Raw genomic sequence first — 18,011 nt, 5'->3', positions numbered from 1 at the left:
TATGCCAATGTATGTTATTTTAAATTTTAAGATTTCAGGTAATCTTTTTATAAAGATTCTAGGATTAATCTAGGTCAAACCTTTAAACCTGTTAAAATATTAGTTTTGTAAGAGTGGTTGCCTTGCTTGGGAGAAGCCCTGAGTTCTTTCGTAGCACCACGTACACACACAAATTGCAATGCATCAATCCTCCTACTATACAAAGACATTTTAAAATAAAAACCTTGAGGGCTGAGGGCATAGTTCAGTGGTAGTGTATAGTGTTTAGCATGCTCAAGGTCAAGGTCTGGGTTCCATCTCCTGCAAAACACACCCCCCCACACACACACATACACACGAATTCTCAGGTGAAATTTTCATTAAAATATCTTTTAGTCAAGGATACGAAATGCAATTATATTTTTATTGTCATGTGTAAAAGACAATCTTAAAGCTATTCAAGTTTTATCAAACATTTTGTCTTTATTTTACTCATTTGAAAATGGTAAGAATTATAGTTATGTATCCTACCTGATGATCTTGTCTGGACCATTCTGCTTCCACATCCACAAATGCCAGCTCTCTTCAGTCAGTAAAAATCAATTAAAACCAAGTCGAACCTTCAAGTTTTCAGTTCCAGAAGTATTCTTTAATTTTTTAAAATTAAGCAAGCCCTTTTAATAATCGCTCCTTTCATAAGTGATCCTGGTAAAGTTTCAATATCACACTTAATAAGTATTGAGATTTTTTAGATTTACGTATATGTGTGATTCACGACAAAGGGTAAGTAATAATTTCTTCTGGAGCCAATTTACCAGTTTTTCTTAGTGGTTGCAACAATAAGATTGGGCTCTAGGCGCCGCTGTTCACCAATAAGGGAATGGGAGATCGCGAGGTATTGAGTCCCTCTGCAACCTCTATTACACAAAGCAGAATGAGATGAATACTCACACATACTGGTGCTGAAAACAAAAGCACTTTATTTCGCTTTCTAATATATTTTGGATGCTGAAGGCCTGGAACCTCACTGATACATAGGCTTATTGAGAACAAATCGGCTCAAGACAACACGGAGTATCGGCTCAGACCCTGCCATGGCGAATCCGCCACAGCGCCTGGACCGCAGCGGGCTGATCCTGCTTTTCATTTTCCTGGGGACACTGCGAGAGTTTGGGACTGGGCAGATCCGATACTCTGTGCGAGAAGAGACAGAAAAAGGCTACTTCGTGGGCAACATTTCCAAGGACCTGGGGCTGGAGCCCCGGGAGCTGGCGGAGCGCGGAGTCCGTATCGTCTCCAAAGGAAAAACGCAGCTTTTCGATCTGAATCCAGGAGGCGGCAGCTTGGTCACCGCGGGTAGGATAGATCGGGAGGAGCTCTGTGAGAAGGTGTCCTCCTGCTTTTTAAATATGGAGATTCTTGTGGAGGATACCCTGAAGATTTATGGGGTGGAGGTAGAAATAATGGATATTAATGACAACGCCCCCGGCTTCCGGGAAGAGGATGTAGAGATAAAAGTCAGTGAGCACGCCTCTCCTGGATCGCGATTTCCTCTCCCGAACGCTAGGGATCCAGATGTGGGGGTCAACTCTCTCCACAGCTACCAGCTTAGCCCTAATAGTTACTTTTCTTTGCAAGTGCGAGGCGGAACTGATGGAATCAAGAATCCGGAGCTAGTGCTGGAGGGAGGCCTGGACCGGGAGAAAGAGGCGTCTCACCTTCTCATCCTCACTGCCTTAGATGGAGGAGATCCTATCCTCAAGGGCAGTGTTCCCATTCGCGTGGTGGTCCTCGATGTAAATGACCACATCCCAAAATTTACACAGTCTGTGTATCGAGCGAGTGTTCCCGAAAACCTCAGCTCTGGAACGCGGGTTCTTGTAGTAAACGCAACGGATCCAGATGAGGGGACCAATGGGGAAGTGATGTATTCATTCCGGAATGTAGAAAATAAAGCTTCTGAAATGTTCCAGTTGAATCCTCAAACTGGAGAAGTTCTAGTACAAAGTCCTCTGGATTTTGAAAAATACAGACTCTATGACATGGAAATTCAAGGCCAAGATGGTGGCGGTCTTTCCACCACCGCTAAGATGTTGATTACAATTGTGGATGTGAATGACAATGCTCCAGAAATAACTATCACCTCTTCTATTACCTCAGTGCTGGAAAACTCTCCTCCAGGTACAGTAATTGCTCTTCTAAACGTGCAGGATCAAGATTCTGGAGAAAATGGTCAGGTCTTCTGTTTCATTCCTGACAATCTTCCTTTTAAATTAGAGAAGACTTATGGAAATTATTATAAGTTGGTAACAAACAGCGAGCTGGACAGAGAGCAGGTCGAGAGCTACAATATAACACTGACAGCCAAAGACCAGGGAAATCCACCCTTGTCTACAGAAATTCACCTGTTGTTGAATGTGGCAGATGACAATGATAATCCCCCAGTTTTCACCCAGGCCTCTTATTCTGCCTACATTCCTGAAAACAACCCCAGAGGAGCCTCTATCTTTTCAGTGACTGCTCTGGACCAGGATAGCAAAGATAATGCCCAGGTCACTTACTCCCTGACAGAAGACATGATCCAGGGGGCACCTCTGTCCTCTTATGTATCTATCAATTCAGACACCGGGGTCTTATATGCTCTGCAATCCTTCGACTATGAGCAGTTTCAAAACCTACATCTGGGAGTGACTGCGCATGACAGTGGGGACCCACCACTCACCAGCAATGTTTCACTAACCCTTTTCATCCTGGATCAAAATGACAACACCCCAGAGATCCTGTACCCGGCCCTCCCCACTGATGGATCCACTGGTGTGGAGCTGGCACCCCGCTCTGTAGAGCCTGGTTATCTGGTGACCAAAGTGGTGGCAGTGGATAGAGACTCAGGACAGAATGCCTGGCTGTCCTACCGCCTGCTCAAGACCAGCGAACCAGGGCTGTTCTCTGTGGGGCTGCACACGGGTGAGGTGCGCACTGCACGAACCCTGCTGGACAGAGATGCCCTCAAGCAGAGCCTCGTGGTGGCTGTGCAAGACCACGGACAACCTCCCCTCTCAGCCACCATCACGCTCACTGTGGCAGTGGCGGACAGCATCCCAGACGTCCTGGCGGACCTGGGCAATCTGGAATCTCCTGCCAGCCCTAATGAGTCAGGCCTCACGCTCTACTTAGTTGTGGCCATCACGGCGGTCTCCTGCGTCTTCCTCCTCTTTGTCATCGTGCTCCTGGCTCTCAGACTTCGGCGTTGGCATTCATCGCGCCTGCTCCAGGCTGCGGGTGGGTTAGCAGGTGTGACAACTAACAACTTTGTGGGCGTGGATGGGGTGCGCGCTTTCCTGCAGACCTATTCCCATGAGGTTTGCCTCACCTCGGATTCGCGGAAGAGTCACCTGATCTTTCCACAGCCCAACTATGCTGACACGCTCATCAGTCAGGAGAGCTGTGAGAAAAGCGAGCCTCTCCTGATAGCTGAAGACTCAGCTAACATTTTAGGCAAATGTGACCCGACAGATAATCAGGTAGGACTTACTTCTCTGTCTCCCAACTATTGCTGTCCTAGCACAAGTCTTTTAAAGGGATTTTTGCTGAGCTGATTTGGGGCGGGCATTGTTAGTTCATACATACTTAGAACAATACATGTGTACTTTACCTTTCATCAGATTATTATCGTTTTTCGGATAGGTTTTCTGAAAGTCTTTTTTTTTTTTTCATTCCGAGCATATTTTCTTTAAATTTCAAAGGGCCATTTCAACTATCTTGGCTTGCTTTGTAGTAAGTTCAATTTTAGTATTATTTTTCTATTTCTGTTGGTGGCTATCAATGTAAACTTAATGATTCAAGGTAATGACTCCTAAACATTTTTTATTTCAATTTCTCAGCATCTCCTCTGATTTATGGTTATATTCTACCATTATTTGCTATTGCTTCTGTTGTTCAAAATTAACCTTGTTGATTCAATAGCCTACTCTCTCTAGCTCTTTCTCATTTATCTGTCTATATACACATATACTTACACATAAAATGTTTTTTCTGAGCATGAAACAATACTATTTTGCTTTTTGTGGCTGATAATACATTTTGATCCTGTTGACTATTTCAGCTTGTTCCATTGCTTCATCCTATCAAAAACAGACATGTTGACTAGGCTTTAATTATGGGTCTTCCTTGAAAGAGGAATTTTAGAGTGCTTTTTTATCTTAAGAGCCAGGTATCTTTTCTATTACTACAGAAGTGAAGTCATTTGATTGTTCTGAAGACATAATTGAGTTGTTCAACTACTGTTGTTTCCTTTTTTTTTTACTTTAACATCCATATAGAAGTTTTTTAAATAGAAATAAGTTTGATTCAGTGCTTCTCAAAAAGTTCTTTTCAATTCTGCTAAAGATGCTTACACTTTTCTGTTTATTCGTACAGAATAGTTTGTGAATATAAGATAAGGGGTAGGTTTTTAGACTTCACAAGAGACTGATTAAGGAATAAGGATGTATATGGTTCACTGGTAGAGCATGTGCTTAGCATGCACAGGCCCTCAGTTCAATCCAGCATCCTCCCCAAAAACACTGATTTAGCTGGTATTCCAGTAGGTGTTTTTTATTCATTTTCAGTCTATCTAGAAATCTGAGTCAAAGAATCTTCTGTTCTTTCATAGTGCATTTTATATTACCTACAAATATACTTGATTACAGTATTTAGAAACTTGTTATAGTTGTCTATTGACTTGCATGTTATCTGGAACAAGGTCTGTGAAAACCAAGAAAAGGAGGCTTCTCTTTGGTATCTGATCATAAGAATCATTTCCAGTTACTTACACATTAACAGTCTCTTTCAAGTTTATGATTCCCATTTAGGAGTAGACCTTAATATAATTAATTATAAATTGTCTGGAGCTTGGACAAAAAAAAGTCAGGTACAGGAAAGACTTCTGACAGCTGCCTAAATTTGTTTCGAAGTCAAGAAAAGGGTTGAAGCATTTTATGAAAGTCTAAACTCATCAAAAAAACAAGGCATTTTACTTGAACTGGGATTTGATTAATAAAAAGAATATGCGGTATTCAGCTTGGAGAGAGAGTCTGTTCTGTATTTTATAGCATGATCTAAACTAGTTAGCTAGTAATCAGTATTTTGGAGAACAAAAAGGGAAGGTTGGCTTTGAAACCTGATATTAAGATTATTTTGAGTTGGAGATAGTGATAAGGTTCTGCAAGGGTGTAACATGCAAAAGGATAAAAATAAGATGCCCTTCCCATTTCATGTCATGAAATTCTTACAGCAACCTAGTAGGCTATAATACCTTTATATTCTGTTTATGATAAAAGTGTAAATCCTTAATAATCCTTTTGGAAAGTTTCTAAGTAATGAGGAAGATTTCTTCATTCTGAGTATGCCTGATATAGCTTTAAGTGTTCCTCCTCTGATAAAACGAGAAGGAAAATTATCTGCATATCAGATTGAAGATAACCCTGGGTCTCATTTCACGGCTGTCACAATTTTCCCATACCACTTGGTGGAGCTATTTTTCCACGTGATCTTTCCTGGAGAGAACACTTTGCTTGGTTCTTCCATTGTGTGCATTTCCTCTGATTAGAAAAAGACAAAAATTTAACCTTTCATTACTAGGTTAATGGCTGTACTATAGGAGTCCATCCCTAAGGAACTTTCTTTGGTAGTAAACACTGGAAAATAGATAAATTAAAAGCTTATAAACTGCCCAGTTCCTAAAACAGTCCAACATTTCTGTCAAAATACCGAATGCCATTGAGTTTGCAAAGGCTTCTGGTTGCAGTTTCCTAAACAGACTCCGAGTGCCGCTGTTGGCCAATTCGCTGCAAGAGTTGGATCCCAGGATCAACCTGGTTATACTCTGTGCTTACAGAAGCAAAGCTGAAAGGAGAGTGGCTCGTATTTGAGTTTTCTGTCTGGCAAATCTGATTAGGGATTGGAATACCCTCAAACTGGGAGCACTGGGTTTTCTACAAGGTGGAAGTAAATATTTTAAAACCAGTTCGTGAAGCACCTTTTCTTAACATCGGAAGCTGCAAGGACGCTAAAGGATGAGGTACATGACGAAGCAAAGGAGCCGGATCCCGTGGCGGCAAGTACTCTTTCTCTTCTTGCTGCCTTTGTTCTGTGTGGGGCCCTCAGAGCAGATCCGCTATTCTATTCCGGAAGAAATGGCCAAGGACTCAGTGGTGGGGAACCTCGCTGAGGACCTGGGGCTGCATGTGAGGGATTTACTGACTCGAAACCTCCGAGTTAGCGCTGAGAAACAATACTTTACTGTGAACACTGAGAACGGAAACATACTTGTGAATGACAGAATCGATCGGGAGTTGCTCTGCCCCCAAACCACTGTGTGTGTGTTACCCTTAGAGATTGTAGCAGAAAATCCTCTAAATGTTTTTCACATAAGCGTGGTGATAGAAGATATAAATGATAATCCACCTCATTTCAACCAAAATAGCATTGTTTTACAAGTCAATGAACTTGCAATTCCAGGCACTCGATTTGGCCTGGAATCTGCTATAGATGCAGATGTTGGACCTTACTCTCTCCAGAGTTACCAGCTCAGCTCTAATGAGCATTTCTCTCTGATGGTGATGGACAAGGTTGAAGAAAAGAATGCTCCAGAATTAGTGTTGGAGAAGCCTTTGGACAGGGAAAAACAGAATTCTCATGTCTTGGTCCTGACAGCAGCAGATGGGGGAGACCCTGTCCTAACTGGCACCACTCAAATTCAAATCAAGGTCACGGATGCCAATGATAACCCCCCAGTGTTCAGCGAGGATATGTACAAAGTCAGCCTCAGAGAGAACTTGCCTCCAGGCACCTCTGTGCTAAAGGTGACAGCTACTGACCAGGACGAGGGCATCAATGCAGAGATCACCTACTCCTTCAAATCGCTAGGAGATGATATTGGAAATAAGTTTATGCTAGACCATCAAAATGGAGAAATTAAATCCAAAGGCCCTATAGACTTTGAAAGCAGGAGCAGTTATACCATGAGCATGGAAGCCAAGGATGGTGGAGGCATGACCACTGAATGTAAAATTATACTAGAAATTCTAGACGAGAACGACAACATCCCAGAAGTGGTTTTTACTTCAGTGTCCAGTTCCATACCCGAGGACGCAGAACTGGGAAGGGTGATTGCTCTGTTCAAAACACATGATAAAGATTCCGAAGAAAATGGGGAGGTCACATGCCTCATAAAAGAAGAAGCTCCTTTTAGAATTGTACCATCCTCCAATAATTACTACAAGCTTGTAACAGATGGGATCCTGGACCGGGAACAGACCTCAGAGTACAATGTCACAATCACAGCCACCGACAGAGGCAAGCCGCCTCTTTCCTCCAGCACAACCATCACCCTACACATCAGCGATGTCAACGACAACCCTCCGGTTTTCCAACAGGCCGCCTATATAGTCCACGTGGCTGAGAACAACCCTCCAGGTGCTTCCATTGCACAAGTCAGCGCCAGAGACCCGGATCTGGGGCCCAATGGCCATATCTTCTATTCCATCATAGCCAGTGACCTGGAGCCAAGGGCGCTGTCCTCCTACGTGTCCGTGGGCGCGCACAGCGGGGTGGTGTTCGCGCAGCGCGCCTTCGACCACGAGCAGCTTCGCTCTTTCCAGCTGACACTGCAGGCCCGCGACCAGGGCTCACCCGCGCTCAGCGCCAACGTGAGCCTGCGCGTGATGGTGGGGGACCGCAATGACAACGCGCCAAGGGTGCTGTATCCTGCGCTGGAACCTGATGGCTCTGCGCTCTTTGATATGGTGCCACGTACCGCGGAGCCTGGCTACTTGGTCACCAAAGTTGTGGCGGTAGATGCTGACTCGGGACATAATGCCTGGCTGTCCTACCACGTGCAGCAGGCCAGCGATCCCGGGCTCTTCAGCCTGGGGCTGCGCACGGGCGAAGTGCGCATGGCTCGTGTCTTGGGCGACCGAGATGCGACTCGCCAGCGACTTCTGATCGCGGTGCGTGATGGCGGACAGCCACCCCTTTCTGCTACTGCCACACTGCACTTGATATTCGCTGATAGTCTACAGGAGGCACTGCCCGAGCTCGGCGACCATCCAGAGCCCAGTAATCCCCAAGTCGAGCTGCAGTTTTATCTAGTAGTGGCCTTGGCCTTGATCTCAATGCTCTTCCTCCTCGCTGTGATTCTGGCCATTACTCTTCACCTGAGACACTCCTCCATTCGGGATTCCTGGGGCTGCTTTCAGTTTGGTATCTGTTCTAAGACTAGACCAGGGGTTTCTCTCAACTACAACGAAGGAACTTTGCCTTATTCCTACAATCTGTGCGTTGCTTCCAATTCTCAAAAAACGTTTAATTTTCTCACCATGATGCCAGAAATGGTCCCCCCACAAGATCTCTATAACGAAGCTTCTTTGATAGTAAGTATCACTGAGGAGAATAGCAAGATAAGTTCTGACTCTGTTGCTTCTGTTCACGTGAGTTTCCTTGAGTCTTCCATTTGCAAATGGTTTGGTTTAATTTTAAACCAATATTTTGTCAAGAAAATCTTGAATAGATTATATCTACTATTGCTTCAAGTTTGCTCGCTCGCTCTCAATATTTTCCTGTCTTTTCTGTGTGGTCCGATAACTTCACTATTAGCCTTCAAGTATTTCAAAATATTTTAGTTATTTTATACACACTGAAAAAAAACAAAACCACTCAGAAGTATTATGATGATGCTGCCATTTATATATTTTTAATCGGATTGTAATTTTTTTCTTTCTTTGGGTGTTTCTTGGGGGATCAGTCTGTGGAGTGTATCAGGGTTTTTCTTTATTAATTATAAATTAATGAGAGGAAATGCATAAGAGCAGACTTTTTGAAAATAATGACATGGTCTAGGTATGGTGATGAACCTCTGTAATCCCAGCACTAGGGAGGTTGAGACAGAAGGATTGCAAGTGAAAGGCCAGCTTGGGCTACACAGCAAGACATTGTCTCAAAAAAAAAAATGACATGGGGTCTGGAGCTGTGGCTTAAATAGTGGAGTGCCCAAAGCCCTGAGTTTAAGCCCCAGTACCTCTAAAATATTGACATAATAATAATTTGATAATACTATTAAGGTATGTTTATTAGGGATTCTTTGAATCACAGTTTCATGCCTGGCCTCTTTTCACAGCCACTTGTTGGTTCCTCCAAATTTTAAAGATGTTTTGTTTTACAGTTACTAGGGGCTAAAGTGTTGCTCGTTTGTACAGTACCTTCTTAGCACTGGAGAGGCCCAAGGTTCAAAATGTGCTTATCCTCAGAATATAAATATTCACACTCATGAAACTCGATATGCTTCCAACTGTATCACAAATAATTCTCAGTAATTAGAATCAGGCCAGTTACCCAGGAGAAGGTAAGTGTACAACACATATTCTTTGGATTATCAACTTTCTTCTCGATCTCTTTCAGTCTTTCTCAACACTGATCATTCTTTAAAATACAATGCATTAATCAAATTGCAGAGTACTATCAGAGTACTATCATTATTTCCGGTTAATGCAAGTTGGAATGCTTTCATTTATTCTAAAAGTGTTAATACATCTTCTTCACTTGAAGTCTTGCCAGACATGATTCTGATAATGTGTAATCAAATTTTTCATTTTTGGGTTTTCATATTATCATAAAAATTTTGATTTTCAGTGTTAAATATCTAGCTGTTAAAGTAGTTCTTCTATTTAGACAAATCCAAGAAATCTATTGAAAACTTTTACCCCAAATTATAGCTTAATCCGAATTTTTAAAATTACTCAAAACAGGAAACTCCTAGCGAATCCCCCATAATAGGTGGCTGGGGGGGGTGAAATGATCTCAAAACAGGTGCACTAGTTACAAAGTTAAAATTACTATTTATAGAAACCTGAAATTTGCTTTAAATGTCATTGGAAAAATCGGAAAATACGGAAAACTACACAAAATAACTCGAGGAAATAGGTCTGTATGAAAATTTTTAGACAAAAAGAAGTTCACTGAAGTTTCTGCTAAAACGAATACTGGTTTCGTTGGCTCTGTTCCTGTATCTGAAGAACAGTAGGTGGAGCTATTTGAGGTTTAAAAAAAAAAAAAAAAAAACCCAAAACACCAGAAATCCTATCCCGGAGTTCAAGATTGTGCAGTAATTGGTTAGGACTCTGAGCGCCGCTGTTCACCAATCGGGAGAAAAAGGCAGAGGGAGCCTGTTCGGCTTGCACGCGCCTAGAGACAGATTGAAACAAACCGTCTCTGTGAGGAAACTGATCCGAGGAGCTCGTCCTCCCCAAAACTGTCCGATTCTGGGGTCTGAAGAGCTGAGCCTGACTTCATCGAGGAAAGTGACAATGATCCCTGCGCAACTACACCAGGAATGCAAAAGGCTGATCCTGCTGCGAATCTTCCTAGGGATCCTGTGGGAAGCCGGGTGCACCCAGATCCGCTACTCCGTTCCAGAGGAGCTGGACAAAGGCTCCTTCGTGGGGAACATCTCCAAGGACCTGGGGTTGGAGCCCCGGGAGCTGGCGGAGCGCGGAGTCCGCATCGTCTCCAGAGGTAGGACGCAGCTTTTCTCTCTCAACCCGCGAGGCGGCAGCTTGGTCACCGCGGGCAGGATCGACCGGGAGGAGCTCTGTATGGGGGCCATCAAGTGTCAATTAAATCTGGAGATTCTGATGGAGGACAAACCGAAAATATACGGAGTGGAAGTAGAAGTGAGGGACATTAACGACAACGCTCCCTACTTCCGTGAAAGCGAGTTAGAAATAAAAATGAGTGAACATGCAGCCACCGGGATGCGGTTCCCCCTTCCCCATGCCTGGGACCCAGATATCGGGAAGAACTCCCTCCAGAGCTACGAGCTCAGCCCTAATACTCACTTCTCCCTGGAGGTGCAAAACGGAGCGGATGGTAACAAGTACCCGGAATTGGTGCTGGAGCGCATGCTGGATCGCGAGGAAAAGCCGGAGCACCACCTTGTCCTCACCGCTTCGGATGCGGGCGACCCGGTCCGTACCAGCACCGCGCGCATCCGCGTGATGGTGGTTGACGTGAACGACAATGCCCCAGCGTTTGCTCGGCCCGAGTACCGCGTGAGTGTTCCGGAGAACGTGGCTGTGGGCACTCTGCTGCTCCGGGTGAGCGCCACCGACCCAGACGAAGGAGCCAATGCGGAAGTGATGTATTCCTTCCGGTATGTGGACGACAAGGCAGCCCAAATTTTCAAGCTGGATAGTAATCTAGGGACAATATCAACCATAGGGGAGTTGAACCACGAAGAGTCAGGTTTCTACGAGATGGAAGTGCAAGCAACGGATAACGCGGGATATTCTGCCCGGGCCAAAGTCCTGGTCACAGTTCTGGACCTGAATGACAATGCCCCTGAAGTAGTCGTCACCTCTCTCACCAGCTCCATTCCGGAGAACTCTCCGAGAGGGACATTAATTGCCCTTTTAAATGTAAATGACCAAGACTCTGGGGAAAATGGACAGGTATTCTGTTTTATCCAAGGGAATATGCCCTTTAAATTAGATAAATCTTACGGAAATTACTACAGTTTAATTACAGACACAGTCTTAGACAGGGAACAAGTTCCTAGCTACAACATCACGGTGACCGCCACTGACCGGGGAAGTCCGCCTCTGTCAACGGAAACTCTTATCTCGCTGAGTGTAGCAGACACCAACGACAACCCGCCCACCTTCCCTCAGGCCTCTTATGCAGCCTATATCCCAGAGAATAACCCCAGAGGCGCCTCAATTACCTCTGTGACCGCCCATGACCCGGACTGTGACAAGAATGCCCAAATCACGTACTCTCTGGCTGAGGACATCCTCCAGGGTGCGCCTGTATCCTCTTATGTCTCCATCAACTCAGAAACTGGTGTCCTGTATGCACTGCATTCCTTCGACTATGAGCAGTTCCGAGACCTTCAGCTGCAAGTGATAGCGAGTGACAGCGGAGACCCACAGCTCAGCAGCAACGTGTCATTGAGCCTATTTGTGCTGGACCAGAACGACAACACCCCACAGATCTTGTACCCCACCTTCCCCACAGATGGCTCCACCGGTGTGGAACTGGCACCTCGCTCTGCAGAGCCTGGTTATCTGGTGACCAAGGTGGTGGCAGTGGACAGAGACTCAGGACAGAACGCCTGGCTGTCCTACTGTCTACTCAAGGCCAGCGAGCCAGGACTCTTCTCCGTGGGGCTGCACACAGGTGAGGTGAGCATAGCAAGGGCCCTGCTGGACAGAGATGCCCTCAAGCAGAGCCTCGTGGTGGCTGTACAGGACCATGGCCAGCCTCCTCTCTCGGCCACAGTCACGCTCACCGTGGCCATAGCTGACAGCATCCCCGAAGTTCTGGCGGATCTGGGCAGTCTAGAGTCTACCGCCAACTCCGAAACCTCAGACCTCACGCTCTACCTGGTGGTGGCGGTGGCCGCGGTCTCCTGTGTCTTCCTGGCCTTTGTCATCGTGCTGGTGGCGCTCAGGCTGCGGCGCTGGCACGTGTCGCGCCTGCTCCAGGCTTCTGGAGACGCATTGGCCGGCGCGCCCGCCTCTCACTTTGTGGGCGTGGACGGGGTGCGCGCTTTCCTGCAGACCTATTCCCATGAGGTGTCGCTCACCGCGGATTCTCGGAAGAGTCACCTGATCTTCCCGCAGCCCAACTATGTGGACACTCTCATCAGCCAGGAGAGCTGTGAGAAAAGCGAGCCTCTTTTGCTGTCAGGTGATTCAGGGTTTTCTAAAGACAATCATGCATTAATTCAGGTGAGTCCATATCAAATACTCTTCTATGAACCTGGAACAAAATATCCCTTAGTATAGATGATTTGAACATCTTCGGAATTAGTAAAATCAATAAATTTATGTTCATAGCAGACCATCAACAGTGCGATCACCTTTCCTCACGCCTTGCTTACAACTATATACATAAACATATTATACCGTTAATACTATATAATATACAATTTACAAATACTGTACAAATACTCTATACTATATGATTTTCTAGTTTATCAACTCTAATTTTCTGCTTTAAATTTTTTTCCTTTTGGTCATGCTGCAGTTTTGTGCCAAGCATCCATGGAATTTATCTGTTAAGAAGACAGCTTCTGGGACTGGGGATGTAGCTCAGTGGTAGTCATGGCTCTTGCCTAGCCATGCATGAAAGAAGTCCTCAGCATGGAGAGGGGGGAAGAACAGAACTGGTTCAATGGAAAGTATAAATGGAAATTTAGTAAGCTTTTATAGACTGGCTACCCCCCCCCAAGGATCAAATCCAAGACCTCTGTGTGCTAAACACACTACCACTGAGCCCCAACCGAATGGCTTTTAACTACATTTGAGACAAATTCATAAAATGCATTTTGTTTCTTTCAAAGAACATTCATTCTTTCTGATTATTAGGCTTCAATTTTTTTGCTTTGGTTTGGTTTTGGTGGTACTACTGGGATTTGAACTTAGGGCCTCATGCTTGCTAGGCAGGCATTCTACCACTTAAGCCAGTCCACTAGCTCTTTCTGGTTATTGAGGATACATACATTTATACTTTCTTGGTATCCTAAGTTATTTCATGTTTTTAAATCATTCAAATTCTAAATATGGTGAATTTATTTCTTATACATGTGAAGTTTTCTCAAATATACAATGTATGTGTTGTCAAGAGGAAGACTGTAAAGATTTTCCCCTCTATTATACATTTCAGTATTATATGTGTGAATTAGATATAATAAATAATACTTAGACATTTCTTTTGCTCATTTTACCTACACAGATGATATTAATGAAAGCTGTGGAATATTCAGAATTCACAAATGTGGCAAAATGATCATTTATTTTTCATCATTTACACAGATGAATTCTTTCAAGAAATAACTTAAAATTTGTAATGTGTTTTAGGTGTGTTTTGATACTAAGGAAACTGCAGTAATTCCTTCTGCTTCTTACATTAAATTTCCCTTAACTGTTACAAACATGGAAATTTTCCTGGAAAATGTAGATACTAAGTGTTTCCTGAGAATCTTACATTTATGATGTAATGTTCAACAGAAATTGGGTGTAAAAGTGAATTAATCTTGAAAAAGCATTGCCTGGGTTCTTTTGATGAATTCTGTAAAGGAGAGGGAAACATAATATTGAAATTATTTTTCCTTTTATTTTTTGTCTACCTACTTTTTTTTCCCCCGGTATTGGGGTTTGAATTCAGGGCCTATACCTTGAGCCACTCCACCAGCCCTTTTTTGTGAAGGTTTTTTTTTTTTTTTTTTACTGGGGCTGGTTTGGAACCATGATTCTCCGGATCTCTGCTTCCTGAGTAGCTAAGATTATAGGTGTGAGCCACCTGTGTCTGGCTACCTATTTACATTCTAAAATATGATAGTTTTAAAACTTAGACTTATAAAAGACATTAGAAACTACTTAAAGAAGTAATCAAATGTTTCTAAAATGAAGCAGTTGCTCCTACTAAGGTTCACATGTCCTTGACAACCAAGACAAAAAAAGGAACTATAGATGTGTAGTTCTACTGATGTGGTTTTTAAAAAGAAGTACTTGAACCTATATAAGAATATAAAATTTGTATTTACATTAGTTCCAAATAGAATTTACTAAGTGGAGCGTTCTATGTATAATACTGAGAGAAGTAAAAGGTAGTGTACCCCTGCCCATTGCATTATAGAAGCTATCAAAATGTCTACACCTGGTCGCTTCTCACATGGTGGGCTCCTCCAAGTGAATGATGTAACTGGAAAACAGAAATTATTTGAGAAGCTAAGCTAACATGTTCTAATTATGCCCATCTCTGTTCACTAACTTGGTTTAGAGACAAATTATTAAAAGCTAAGGCATGAACTGTCCTGACCCTTAGACTGTATCACAAAAATCAGTGATCTCAACTGTGCTCCCAGTTTAAGCTAGAAAGCCTTCATTAAATAGTTGTATGATGAATGAATGGCCAAATGAAAGTGTTCTGAGGATTTTCAATACCAGCATACTGGGTTTTACATGTAGGGTCATAGAAGATGGCAGTTTTGCAATTGGATAACATCCTAACTGGGTCACCTCTTTGAATTTCAGCAAAATAGGGACAATAAGGTCTAGTTTGAAAGATTGTGATGGAACCAGGGATAATACATAAATCATCTTGTTCACAACTGTAGTTAATTGACAGTAGCTATTCTCTCTCTCTCCCTCTCCCTCTCTCTCTCTCTCTCGCTCTCTCTCTCTGTCTCCGTTTGAACTCAGGGCCTCCTGCTTGCTAGGCAGGTGCTCTACCACCTGAGCTACTTCATCAGCCCTTTATTGTGTTGGGTATTTTTGAGATAGTGTCTCCCAAGCTATTTGCCTCCTGAGTAGCTAGGATAACAGGCGTGAGCCACCGATGCCCCACTAGTAGCCATTTTCAGGTGATTGACTTAAAAATGATTCATGCTTTCATTTCATTGTCAACATACTTGACGTTTTGTTGGGAAAAGTAATAATGAATGGATAGAACAATGGAATAACCTGTGGGCAGAAACAAATCTGTTCTAAAATCTTGTGAAGCTAATTTAAAAATCTTCAGTACCTACACATTCTTGATTGAGAAGCCACAGTTTCAGGCCATAAACAATAGGAGAAAGATTATTTGTACAAGACAATTTTGTTTTGAGTGTTATTTTTTCTCTGTCTGAATAGTGTACTCTAAACAAGGGTCCTATGAAACTTAATATTTTATAAGAGCAGTTCACTCCAATGTGATCATGAGTGATTTAACTGACAAATGGATCACTGAAGGTCGGAGTTATTTTGTTTTGGCCACATGAGAACTGAAGCTTTTGACTGTACAAAATATCAATTGTAGCTTTAGAATATTTCAGATGACTTCTTAGTATTAAGATACTATTGACTTTATTGAGAGTAACTGGGCAGTGGGTTTGAATGTTTACATTTCTTCTGGTTCCAGCAATGAAAGTATGGCAAGGAAGGGAAAACTATGCTTGTCTTCCCATGTATTATGGCAGGTGGATGTGCATTCATTCCATCTAATAAAGTGTTCAGCTATAACTTGAAAGTTGCAACTCCACTGAAAATTGAAATGTAATCTGTCAGCAATTGTTCTTCCACCACTTTTCTTTCAGAGGAGGTATTGAAGCAGCAACAGCATAAGAACCTTGCTAAGACTATTTGAACTTGTAGATCATTTTTCAAGGAATTGGAAGGCTAATGATCAATGACTGGCCTATATCACAATATTCTCAGTTACACGTAACAGAGTAACTCTTGAGTAACTATCAGTTACATGTGACAGAGTAGCTCTGATTGTGGATTGAGTAATTTTGGTGGAATATCATCTTTCTCCTTTTATAAGATACCAACAAAGCAAACACATAGTTGTTAAGATATACTGATCAAACTAATGGGTCTATAGCTCAGTTACTCTCGAATGTTGCACTTTGAGTTCATTTTGGGAAACCACACCTAGTGGAAAGTTACTGCTAGTTGTCCTAACAGTGTATACTGTGTAGGACATATTCTTAAAATATTGATGGCAAATGGTAGCATATGACAGAAGTAGAGGCTGACATTTCTGGATACCATATGGGAAGGGTTCTGGTTCAGGTAAACATGAATAAATTGTAATTGGGCAGACCATTGACTCAAACAAAATAATCTAACCATATGAAAAGAAGTTGGCTCTACCATAATTTCTCTTAGAGAAGTCATACAAAGATCTACCATGTGCAATATCAGTGCATACAAGTATAATGACTTAGTTCATCATTAAATCTCTGAAGCATTTCACACACCTAATTATTCATTAAGATGTCTTAGTTGAATAATTAGGAGGTGATTTGTTACAAAAGAATCATAGTAAACAACCAGGGATTTTATGTGTACTTTCCCTCTATATCAAACCCTTATTAAGAGCCAACTTTCTGATCTGTCTTACAAAGCTAACAGTGAGGGAAATTGTCAAATTTTCAAAATAAATACCTCAATTCACAAGATTTCTTTATTGTAAAACCTCTTAGAAGCTTCTTTCTTATCTTCAGCTGAAGATTCTGCCAACAATTCATCCTGAGACTGTGTTACATGAGAAAGGTAAAGCATGGGGTAGGGATAGAAATAGAAAAAAATTGTTAGCTTAAAAACACCTAAGATCAAGAAGAAATAAGCAGTCATGACTTTGACTTCATGTGCTGAATTCACTGGAATTATAAAGTACCAGAAATATTTGATTGCACAAGTAATACTACTATTGCCTTTCAAGTTGTGAATTCAGTGAGAAATATCTTTCTCTCTACTCTCCCCTCTTCAGAACCTTGCGTTCTGCTTTCTTCAACTGCAGTTCTAGAGCAGAGCTGAAGAGCCTCACTGTGAGCCAGCACAGAAACAGATAAATGAGCTGATCTCCCCACATTCTTGCTTGGTGGTTTTCCTCATCAAGCTGATTAGGAAAATGCAAGGAAAATCCAAAAGTAGACCTGAAATGTTTCTCTTGTGACTCCTAGTTTTACAAACCTCAATCAGCAATGAACTCTGATCCTTTGAATGGAGACTCTATAATTCAAAGATGGTCTGAAAGGAGCCTTATTTTGGTGGAAGTAGCAGCAGCCCCAAGCTGTAGAAGAGATGGGGAATAGCACTGGATTACTGGCCTAGGTGGGATGAAGTACTGTTTTCCTTTCTGCTGGCTGTGTCTGCTGGGCATTCTCCAGCAGACCAGCTATTCACGTCTCGAGGAGCCAGCTAGGGGTTTAGTGGTAGAAAACCTTACCAAGGATCTGGGGCTCAGCATCCAGGATGCACACACTCAGAAGTTGCAGATTTATGCTGAAAAAGAATAGTTTACTGCAAGTGAAGAAAGTGGAGACTTACTTGTGAGTGACAGAATGGATTGGGAGAAGATATGGCCCAAGATATGGCTTGTACTGTATGTTTAGAAACTATTTGAAAATCTTTTAAATGACTTCCACATTAATGTAGAGATTCAGGATATGAGTGATAACGTCCTGTGGTTTAGCAGAGACCTTATTAAGTTAATTATCTCTGGCC

At 42.7% G+C, this 18,011-nt stretch overlaps 1 protein-coding gene across 20 annotated transcripts in view; it reads left to right on the top strand.

The window, feature by feature from the left end:
* LOC109681333 (protocadherin gamma-C4) overlaps positions 1-18,011 on the top strand; it is a 182,840-nt gene that overhangs the window by 97,355 nt on the left and 67,474 nt on the right. The window contains exon 1 of one of the 20 annotated variants that reach the window (XM_074076800.1): positions 13-3,500. The exons of 17 other annotated variants lie outside the window; for them this stretch is intronic. In XM_074076800.1, coding sequence (XP_073932901.1) covers positions 1,074-3,500 — 2,427 coding nt within the window. In that variant the 5' untranslated portion in view covers positions 13-1,073. Of the gene's footprint in view, positions 1-12; positions 3,501-3,554; positions 8,391-8,421; positions 12,744-18,011 lie in introns of those variants that run through there. 2 more of the 20 variants (XM_074076817.1, XM_074076806.1) reach the window with 2 other exon arrangements.

Source organism: Castor canadensis, chromosome 6 (genome assembly GCF_047511655.1).
Source record: "Castor canadensis chromosome 6, mCasCan1.hap1v2, whole genome shotgun sequence".
NCBI lineage: Eukaryota > Metazoa > Chordata > Mammalia > Rodentia > Castoridae > Castor > Castor canadensis.
The sequence above is the reverse complement of the archived record's forward strand: the minus strand, read 5'-3'. Positions and strand labels throughout refer to the sequence as shown.